Here is a 10809-nt window from a genome sequence, read left to right as displayed (position 1 = left end):
ACTGAGTCATGTGAAAACCTTAAAACAGCCAAATAAACATATCCATATATCCATATATCCACTGTTCAACAAATAGAGTATTTCTGTAGTAATTTTGCTGTATGTTCACAGGGAATTGATTTCATGAGCTTTTATAATTTCATGGAAGTAAACAGTTTACAGTTTAACAAAACATTCTCATCAAGTGCATTTTTATAGAATTTCATTGCATTTTTAATGCTTCTTGAACTAACATTGCAGTTTTCTATCATCTCAGGAACAAATCTGTTGCATTAACTGATATCTAGAGCTCTGATTATCCCATGAACAAAAATACAACTAAACTGTAGTACAGATAGAAACTCTTTACTATATACTGTAACTCTTACTATATACTATATACATTTTTTTGTGTTTTCTCTCTATAGATTTTTTTTTTCTATTAAAGCAACTTGGAAATGGAAAACTTTTCAAAACAGAAATGTTCAGAAATTTTTTTTTAGAAGTTGTTTCAGAAGTTTTTGCACTTTACATTTAAGGAAATTCAAGAGCGGACAAAGAAAGAGAGGCATGTGAGCAAATAACTGTTTGTGGCTGCTGTAATGTGATAAGAGGAACTGCTTGTTTTGCAGATCAGTGTCAGCGCTTTGTTTTGTAATCGTCAGAGGAAAAACTGTTCCTTAATGGTGTTTTCTTTTTTTTATATTATAATATTTTATAGGTGGGCACAGTGGCTTAGTGGTTAGCACGTTCGCCTCACACCTCCAGGGTTGGGGGTTCTATTCCCGCCTCCGCCTTGTGTGTGTGGAGTTTGCATGTTCTCCCCGTGCCTCGGGTGTTTCCTCCCCCGGTCCAAAGACATGCATGGTAGGTTGATTGCCATCTCTGGAAAATTGTCCCTAGTGTGTGATTGAGTGAGTGAATGAGTGTGTGTGTGTGTGCCCTGTGATGCGTTGGCACTCCGTCCAGGGTGTATCCTGCCTTGATGCCTGATGACGCCTGAGATAGGCACAGGCTCCCCGTGACCCGAGGTAGTTCGGATAAGCGGTAGAAGATGGATGAATGAATGAATAATATATTATACTGTGAGGTGGATATACAAAGTGCTTGGAAACCACAATTCAAAAGTTCTACCAGGAGAGGGCAATGTTTCAATGTTTGAAACACCTTTGTCCACACACACACACACACACACACACACACACACACACACACACACACACACACACACACACACCGGCAATCTACTTTGCAGTTGTACCACCATAAATCACCAGAATTGTTTCCTTTCATCATGGTATAATTATCTCTGGGAATTACCTCTTTTCTTTCACTAAGGGTGTGTATGTTTTCCACCAATTGTCGTGATAGGAGGAGGACTTTCCTTAAAAAAAACAAAACATTTACATTGGCAGTCTAGATTAGTAAACGGGGTGTGGATCCATCTGACTGCCGCACTTCCTATCATTTTCCAGGACTTTTGCCTGAAAACGTTATAAATAGTCGCTATTTCAAATCCAAGACGAATAAAACATGGACACGTACATGTTGGTCCATGCGATTTTGGGAGCCACAGAGCATGCAGCTTGTTAAACAAACCCATTTTATTTGTTGAGATAATGATAATCAGATCCAAGTCAGTAGAGCATAATGCACCAAAACAGTTCAAAATGATTAGGAATCATAAATGCAGCTGACTGCCTCTAAGTGTGTGTGTGTGTGTGTGTGTGTTTGTGTGTGTGCGTGCGTGTGTGTGTAATAGTTTCATCCTCATTACAACATGCATGAGGCATCTTGATGAAACGGGTTGCTTAACACCCGAAGTGAAAACAGCTGATTTGTCTATTTTCCAAAAGCTACACAACATCGAAAGCAGGCACAGTTCCCCAATATATAATGTTGAGTTTCAATATTATATCATCCATCATATCAACTTCTGCTTGCCAAATCCATATGAAGTAAGCATAGTTTGTCACATGGACGTCAAAGATGTCAAGTGTTCAGCAGAACCTAAACAAAATTAACTGCAAAGGTCATCTGATGTCATCAATGTTCTTTGGTTCAGTTAGGATTTTGTATATTTTATAATTTACTCAGTGTGCATCTGAGCTAATTTCCTAAATAAGTCATAAACATATGACCGATATGACTTTTCTGTGGGATATTGTTGCCTAATATACAAACTAAGAGTCTAATTATTTTACAGGTAAAAAACACTAGAGCTAATTCAGTAGACGTCACAAATCCACCATCCAATTCAGTCCGGATATTAGCTCACGCTCTCTCACTTGTCTCCTTATACTAAATTAGTTGTAGCTCATACAGTACCTTTATCCATTTTTATCATCTTGCTATGTTTTTCTGCTCACCACAGCTGTAAAGAGTGATGAGGTGAACCTTCCCACGGCACTCAAAAGTGCAACTCGTATAATTTTGTGTATATAAGCCTTAAATGTTCCGGTACTCAACTTAAGCAGGCATGTACTGATGATGCAAAAAAAAAAGAAAAAAAAAGAAAAAAAAAAGGCAATGACCCGGTTGGTTTTCTATATATTTAATGCTTTCAGTAAATTCAAACACACATGTGCAAGACATATATCACTGAATGACTGTACAATCATGACTAAAGTAGTGTAGTTTAATTACAGTTATGGTTTACAGCAATAACTTCAGAGCTAAACACAACTTAACCGGAAGGTTTCATTGTTGTACAAAAGAAATTTAGTGGCTTCACTGTTCAGTAGAAAGTGTGTGTTATGCTACATCTATCTAAGTGCTTCTCCACTCTTTACTCATCTCACTCAGGATGGAAATGACATCAGCTAGCTAGCAACCAAATCTGGCTTTTATATACTTTTGTTATGTAATCAACATAATTGTCCAAAATACAACTGCAGAACATCGTTGTGTTCAACTATAGACATGTTAAAAAAAAGTTAATTACGTTTTTACAGTAGTTATGCAAGACAATGTTATAATAATAATAATAATAATAATAATAATAATAATAATAATAATAACAACAATAATAATAATAATAATAATAATAATAATAATAATAACAATAATAATAATTATTGTTATTATTATTATTATTGTTATTATTATCCTTATTATTGTTATTATTATTATTATTATTATTATTATTATTACTACAACTTCTTGCTAGTGGACATTTTAATAGCAGTAAATTCAGACATCCCATATATACATCCATTTCATTACTTACATTACAGCATATTGCTTTTACAATTTTATTCATTTCATTTTATTTATTTTTTTTTGCTCTATTGCAAACGAACTGCGCAAAATAGCACGACGTTGTGTGTCTTTGCCTTTTTCAGTCAATAACGCTACTCTTCCAGATGACCATATAAACCAGTATGGGAATGACGCTGACAGGCAGCAGGGTGAGAACCAGGACAACCCTTGCAGGGGCATCTGGAAGAACTTCTTCCTTAGTTCCACACAAGCTGAAGTATTGCTTATGGACTTCCACAAACATCTCCTGCACAACAGCGTTTGGGTAATAACAATGCGCCACTACAGCACAAACCTGCTCCAAGCAGTAGGTCAGATCATGGTAGGAACTAAAATGGAAGAAGGACAGAGACAGATTTCTTATCTGGCAGCAGAAGGAAATGTCTGTCAGTAATTACAAGGCAAGAAAGCATGCAAGTGCTAATGTTGTGTTTATGTTAATACACTCCATTCTAAAGCAAACGTCAGCTTTTCCTTTGCATACTTGCACACTTCCTCTCTAAACGCAGCCTTTACAAGCTTGTTGTTTTAATTATTCACTAACGACTCTTACTTAGACTAGTAACATCATTTCTGTAGTTAGTTAGCAAAAACATTTTTTCTTACAACTGACATTTCTGTAGTTTCTCTAGCAACAGAACTGTCATCTATTGTCTTACCGTCCTTATTTACTACTAGTTAGATCCTAGAAGTGCATTGTACATGTAGACTATAATTAATTAATCATTTTTTTGCTTACTTGAGCATCATCTCCCAGTTGCACCAGTTCTCCTCCCCCAGGACTGACATGAACAAATCAAAATGGTCTGAGCAGATTTCTTTTCCAAAATGTCTTAAGAGTGTTTCATTACATTGACCATAGTGGTGTATTTTCTCCTGATCCTGGAAATCCTCTGGAAAAGAACAAAAGAAATAAAGAGCCACGTGAATAAAAGAATATTAAAAACAAATGCTTAAATGTGCATATTATGTTAAAGGCATGTCTCTCTCTCTCTCTCTCTCTCTCTCTCTCTCTCTCTCTCTCTCTCTCTCTCTCTCTCTCTCTCTCTTTCGCTTTCTCTCTGGATGAAATAAATGGTGACCCACATTGCTCTCTCTTTAGTACTGTACTCCGTTTCTTTTATTTCTTTTACCATTTATTTCAATCCAGTTTCTTTCCATTTCCTCTCTGTCATTTTTTTTGCATTTCATTTTACTTTCTGTCTTTTAATTTTCTATCTATCTATCTATCTATCTATCTATCTATCTATCTATCTATCTATCTATCTATCTATCTATGTCCAACAAAAAAAATGAATACAAAACGATATCCCAGTCTCTCTCTCTCTCTCTCTCTCTCTCTCTCCCTCTCTCTCTCTCTTTCTTTCTGTCTGTCTGTCTGTCTGTCTGTCTGTCTGTCTGTCTGTCTGCCTCTCTCTCGCGCTCTCTTTCTTTCTTTCTTTCTTTCTTTCTTTCTTTCTTTCTTTCTTTCTTTCTTTCTTTCTTTCTGTCTGTTTGTCTCTCTCTCTCTCTTTTTTTCTCTCTGTCTCTATTTCTCTTTCTCTGTCTAACTCTCTCTCTTTCTTTCTCTCTGTCTGTCTGTCTGTCTCTCTCTCTCTCTCTCTCTCTCTATCTCTATCTCTCTGTGTCTTTGTCTGTTTCTCTCTCTCTCTCTGTCTGTCTGTCTGTCTGTCTCTCTCTCTCTTTGTCTGTTTCTCTCTCTCTCTGTCTCACTCTCTACATTTACCTTTACCACAGTAATTTGATATTAAAGCTCTCTCGCTATTGCATGAGCGTTTCATGAAGGTTTACAGTCGCTGTCACAATACTTGTATGAGGAAATATGGATAATGTTTGCACATAATTTTTGCAACATGGAAAAGTCTTTAGGGAAAGTACAGGGGGGAAGAAGAGAGAGAGGAAACAACAGTTTATTGTTTTAAACGCGAGTGATAATAGGATCTTACTTGTTTCAGAGATGTTTCACTACTGTAGTGTAATTATGAATAAATAAAACATTTTGCCTCATGCACATACACATACAAATACAATCACATACAGTGCTCCTACCTTGATCTTCAAAAGTCACATTGTCTTTGATATTTTCTGGAAAAAATATAAGATAACATACAATTAAGAATTTGCAATGAATTTTAACTTAAACTTAAAAAAACCACGTTAAATTCTGTGACAAAAAAACGGAAAAAAACCCCCCAAAAAACGTTGATTTCACGTAACTCATGGATAATTTGCGACAAATGCGTTCGGATTAAAGCTTTTCATAAATTGCGTGATGTAACTACTGTCTATAGCTTTTGTACCATATGTGCTAAAACCTTTAAACTTTAAATTAAACATGGTATAAAACTCAATAAAAACACAATCAGCCGTTGACAACCGATTAGCAAGAGTGTAATACTGTATGCAAGGAACAGGGCTTTCGCTACTTTGTCTGCAAATCTTCAAGCCAATGCCTACAAAGCTCCTGAATTGCTCAGACGGTACAGGAAGTAGGAAACAGGAAACAGGCGGGAGGGAAGTGGAGAGGAGGAGAGCAGATTCTGATTTATATACATGAGTCACCGAATGAGAAACAAGACACACCGATAGAGAAGTAAAAGTAGAGAGAAGTAAAATCATTTTATTATCTTAGAAAAAAAAAATTGTCGCCTATTTATTTAGGTTAGCATCAGTTTGATGTTATCGTACATAGCATAATCGGTTGATCTTGTGGTCAATCCTCGGAGGCGTTGCGTAATTTTAACATTTATAGCGACCTTTGCAACAAAATTGTGGTTGTGTTCTTTTTTTTCCTTTTTTTCTTTTTTTTTTTTTCTTTTTTTAAATGTCACCTCATAAACCAAAAATGTATAAATGTATTCAGATTATATTCATTCATTCATTCATCTTCTACCGCTTATCTGAACTACCTCGGGTCACGGGGAGCCTGTGCCTATCTCAGGCGTCATTGGGCATCAAGGCAGGATACACCCTGGACGGAGTGCCAACCCATCGCAGGACACACACACACACACACACACTCTCATTCACTCACACAATCACACAATTTTCCAGAGATGCCAATCAACCTACCATGCATGTCTTTGGACCGGGGGAGGAAACCCCCGAGGCACGGGGAGAACATGCAAACTCCACACACACAAGGTGGAGGCGGGAATCCCCTTCAGACTATATAGAAACAATTATATATATAACTGGGGAAAAGGTGTGATCTTTAAGACTGTGGCATTGCTGTTAGTATCACATGGGCTGGTTTGAGTATTTCAGAAACTCTAGATCTCTTGAGATTTTCACAAACAGTTTAAAAAGCATCTCAGCACGCACAAAACACGAGCGGACAGATGAACAACATACGATTTTTGTTTTTGCATATTAAATGTGCTGAATTTCTATTCTCGATGCCCTCAAGTTACAAATGTATCACTGAATGAAACACCTGCAAAGTCCAAAAAAATTTCATTTAATTAATTAAACACAGAAAAATCACTTTTCAAAAAACAAATCAAAACAGATTAGTTTACCTTCAAAGAACTTTCCATTCACACCTGGAATGTGTGACGCATTCTGAAGCATGTTCACGCCGTTCTTAACCACATCTGCAAAAGAAATATTTACTTAATTTAAAATATTTTTTATCAATATATACACATATAAATATTAAAGGGCATGTTATCGGACTAAAGAATTAGCCAACAGTAAGTGAAAATATTACAATTATAAAATGTATTATTAAATATTTTTTTCCAATTTAAAAAGACACAGAATTTCTTTGTACCTTCAGATATAATCAGAGAGATATCTGCTGTCTGACCTGGAAAAAAAAAAGCATAAACATTTTTAGAAAATGCACACACATGTAGAGTAGGTTTTAAGACTCATGTTCAAAATTATGCTAAAATCATTCGTGACTATCGATATCATCCTCGTCAGCGTGATTGAAAAGTAGAAGCGTAGGAGTATTTGCAAAAGAGTTTCAGAATTAGTTTTGGCTTCGTCCTGCTGATTGTGCACTTTGAGATAGCTTGGACTCAACAAAACGAAAGTTTCTGTGAAACCTCACAATGTTTTGGTCACATTTGATGAAATTCACCGTAGCGTGACATGTTTCAGTGAAAAAGGGGAAAAATCTTAACATCACATTTTACAATTTGGCTAAATCTTAATAGGGACTAAAAAAAATAATGCTGAAATATAAGATGTACTAAATATTTTTCATTTGTATATGAAAATCTGTACTCATATTTAAAAAAAAATAGATTTAAATTTGGACTTTAGGACCACAGCCTATCTAAACAAAAAACAAAAACAAAAAAGCAAAGAAAACAAAAATCACTGAACTGTAGTACACTTACAGATGAAGTGAAACTGAAGTGTCAGAGGATGTTTACAGCTTTGTTAAATTTGATGTAGAAAATGATTTCGGACGGTAAAACACAATATAAGGATTTTTTTAGGGACCTTCATCCAGATACTGTATTTATTCGTTTTTTGTTCTGCCATTGCCGTTTTCAGTATCTTTGATTTATTTTTACAAATTTTAAACAATATACAGTACTGTGCAAATGTTTTAGGCAGGTGTGAAAAAATGCTGTAAACAAAGAATTCTTTCAGAAATATAATTAATGAGTGTTTATTTCTGTCAATGTACAAAATGCAAAGTGAGCAAACAAAAGAAAAATTTAAATCAAATCAATATTTGGTGTTACTACATTTTGCCTTCAAACCAGCATGAAGTGATGGCACGACCTCCACAGAGCCCCGATCTCAACATCATCGAGTGTGTCTGGGATTAAATGAAGAGACAGAAGGATGTGAGAAAGCCTACATCCACAGAAGATCTGTGGTTAGATCTCCAAGATGTTTGGAACAACCTACCAGCCGAGTTCTTTCAAAAACTGTTTGCAAATGTAACTAGAAGAATTGCTGCTGTTTTGAAGGCAAAGGGTGTTCACACCAATATCGATTTGATTTAGATTTCTCTTTTGTTCATTCACTGCCTTTTTTGTTCATTTATAAAAATAAATGTTTAACACCATTATATTTAATAATATAATATTTATATATATAATTTTAAATATAATATTTAAAACCATTTTTGAAAGCATTCTTTGTTTACAGCATTTGTTCACACCTGCCTAAAACTTTCGCACAGTACTGTACATTTTTCATGCATGAAAAATTTTACAAACACCTTTCTGTTTGTTTTTTGCTTGTTTGTTTCCAATTTTTTCAAAATCTATAAATTCAGCTATACATCATACAATTATACAACTGCGGAAATTCGATCCTTTACAGAATACTGCTACGTTTTGCATTTCCAGATCTGTTTTTTAAGCGTTTAAATTGTTTTCTGGTATTTTGTGATTTAAATCTGCATTGATTTCAAAACAAAACAAAACAAAAAAAAACATCTAAAGAACAAAATAATTTTTTTAACTCGTCGTGTCTTTTAAAAACAAAAATCCATTGTTTGTTCTTTTTTAAAAATTGAAATCTTCCTAATTCGAAATTATATTGTGTTTAGAATTTAAACAATAATCCAAAGATACAGTTTATGCATGAAAAGTTTAAAAGTACATCCAACATATTTGGACTGGATGCTGTTTTTTTTTACGTTTGTTATAAGTTTATAGATCTCATACCCGAAATTAAGGCTAGGTCCAGCAGGAGCGACAGTAATCCTGAGAGAATGTGTAGCATGCTGCTAGCATGAATGTGTCCAGACATATGTATGAGTCTGTGTGGGAAAGATCAGGATTTGACAACTGAGAGCAAGGAGCATTAGCCTTAAGTAGGGGACACAGAGGAGTGTGTGTGTGTGTGTGTGTGTGTGTGTGTGTGTGTGTGTGGGCTGGTTTGAAGAAAACGCCCATGTCTTTTCCTTTCTTTGTTGATATATCAGTTGGGATGGCGGAATTCTGCTTGAGCTTCTGATGTCTGAGGAGATTGCATGCAGCGTGTTCATTTTACTCAGCTCAGCTTCACAAAACTTTCTGTGCAAACCTTTTTGCACAGAAGTGGACATGCTAAACATGCAACATAAACATAAACAAAAAAACAAAAAACATGCTAACAGTTTAACACGCTTTCTGTGCCTAAGTGCATTGTGTGGCAAAGTAACGCATGATTTTTAATGCCTCATTGGTCGAAACCTCTTATCCGTTTGACACAAATAGCTCTGCTTCGCATGTGTTTCCTTTTCGAGTCGGCTCGACTTCCCCTCTTTTATCTTCAATAGAGACAGGAAAGTGGCAAAGCTATAAAAAAAAAAATAAAAAAAAGCTGTACATTGTTTTTGTCCAGTTTTTTATTTTTATTTCATTCGATCTGCTAGAACCTGAAAGCATAAACACCTGTGGCGATGAAACTGGAGACTCCTTCTATAAATAGAGGAAAATCTCCGGCACAGATGTGAAGAATTTAAATAGACTTTTATTTTAAATTTTTAAATTTTCTTTTTATTAAAAAAAACAAAAACAAACGCTTCCACCACCACAAAACGTTAAGAAAAATTTATATTTCAGTTAGTATAATATTTAATATAATTTAAATTCTTTTATACACGTGTTTGTTTACGTTAAATTAATTGTCTGCAGGGGTTCACGGTGGCTTAGTGGTTAGCACATTCGCCTCACACCTCCAGGGTTGGGGGATCGATTCCCGCCTCCACCTTGTGTGTGTGGAGTTTGCATGTACTCCCCGTGCCTCGGGGGTTTCCTCTGGGTACTCCGGTTTCCTCCCCCGGTCCAAAGACATGCATGGTAGGTTGATTGGCATCTCTGGAAAATTGTCCGTAGTGTGTGATTGTGTGAGTGAATGAGAGTGTGTGTGCTCTGCGATGGGTTGGCACTCCGTCCAGGGTGTATCCTGCCTTGTAACTCTCTATACTGTGGTGTTGCCAAAAAACAAATTAACCGTTTACAATTGGTTCAAAATGCTGCTGCCAGATTTCTCCTAAAAAAGCGCAAAAGCGAACACATTACCCCCCCTCTTCTGAGGACTCTTCACTGGTTGGCTGTTGATTACAGAATTCGTTTTAAAATACTTTTATTTGTTTTTAAGGCCCTGCATAATCAAGCTCCTATTTATCTATCTGAGCTATTATATCCGTACTCCCCTTCCAGAAGGCTAAGATCAGGCAACCAGAACCTCCTCTCTGTTCCCGTTTCTAGACTCAAGCGTAGAGGGGATCGAGCTTTCTCAGTAATTGGGCCACAGCTTTGGAATGATTTGCCAATAGAATTAAGATTAGCACCCTCTCTGTCCCTCTTTAAGTCCCTTTTAAAAACGTATCTTTTCCTCGGCATTTCTATAGTTTTCCTTTTCATTCTCTTCTTCTTCTTCTTCTTCTCCTTTCGGCTTTTCCCTTCAGGGGTCGCCACAGCGAATCATCTCTCTCCACCTATCCCTATCTTCTGCATCCTCAACACTTGCACCCACTAGCTTCAAATCCTCATTAATTACATCCATATACCTCCTCTTTGGCCTTCCTCTTTGCCTCCTGCCTGGCAGCTCCATGTCCAACATTCTCCTACCAATATACTCACTCTCCCTCCTCTGAACATGTCC

At 36.1% G+C, this 10809-nt stretch overlaps 1 protein-coding gene across 1 annotated transcript; it reads right to left on the bottom strand.

Annotated features, from left to right (window-relative positions):
* Positions 1–3074: 3074 nt before the first annotated feature.
* Positions 3075–9225, bottom strand: LOC132845412 (receptor activity-modifying protein 3-like). The gene is made up of 6 exons (XM_060869372.1): positions 8883–9225; positions 7016–7051; positions 6762–6836; positions 5290–5325; positions 3980–4133; positions 3075–3569 (listed from the first exon to the last, which is right to left on the bottom strand). The coding sequence occupies exons 1-6, from the start codon at positions 8965–8967 to the stop codon at positions 3320–3322; spliced, it is 636 nt and encodes a 211-aa protein (XP_060725355.1). The 5' UTR covers positions 8968–9225; the 3' UTR covers positions 3075–3319.
* Positions 9226–10809: the final 1584 nt, after the last annotated feature.

The sequence above is a fragment of the Tachysurus vachellii genome, chromosome 5 (genome assembly GCF_030014155.1).
Source record: "Tachysurus vachellii isolate PV-2020 chromosome 5, HZAU_Pvac_v1, whole genome shotgun sequence".
Classification (NCBI taxonomy): Eukaryota; Metazoa; Chordata; class Actinopteri; order Siluriformes; family Bagridae; genus Tachysurus; species Tachysurus vachellii.
Note: the sequence above shows the minus strand (reverse complement) of the source record. Positions and strands in the feature narration are given on the sequence as shown.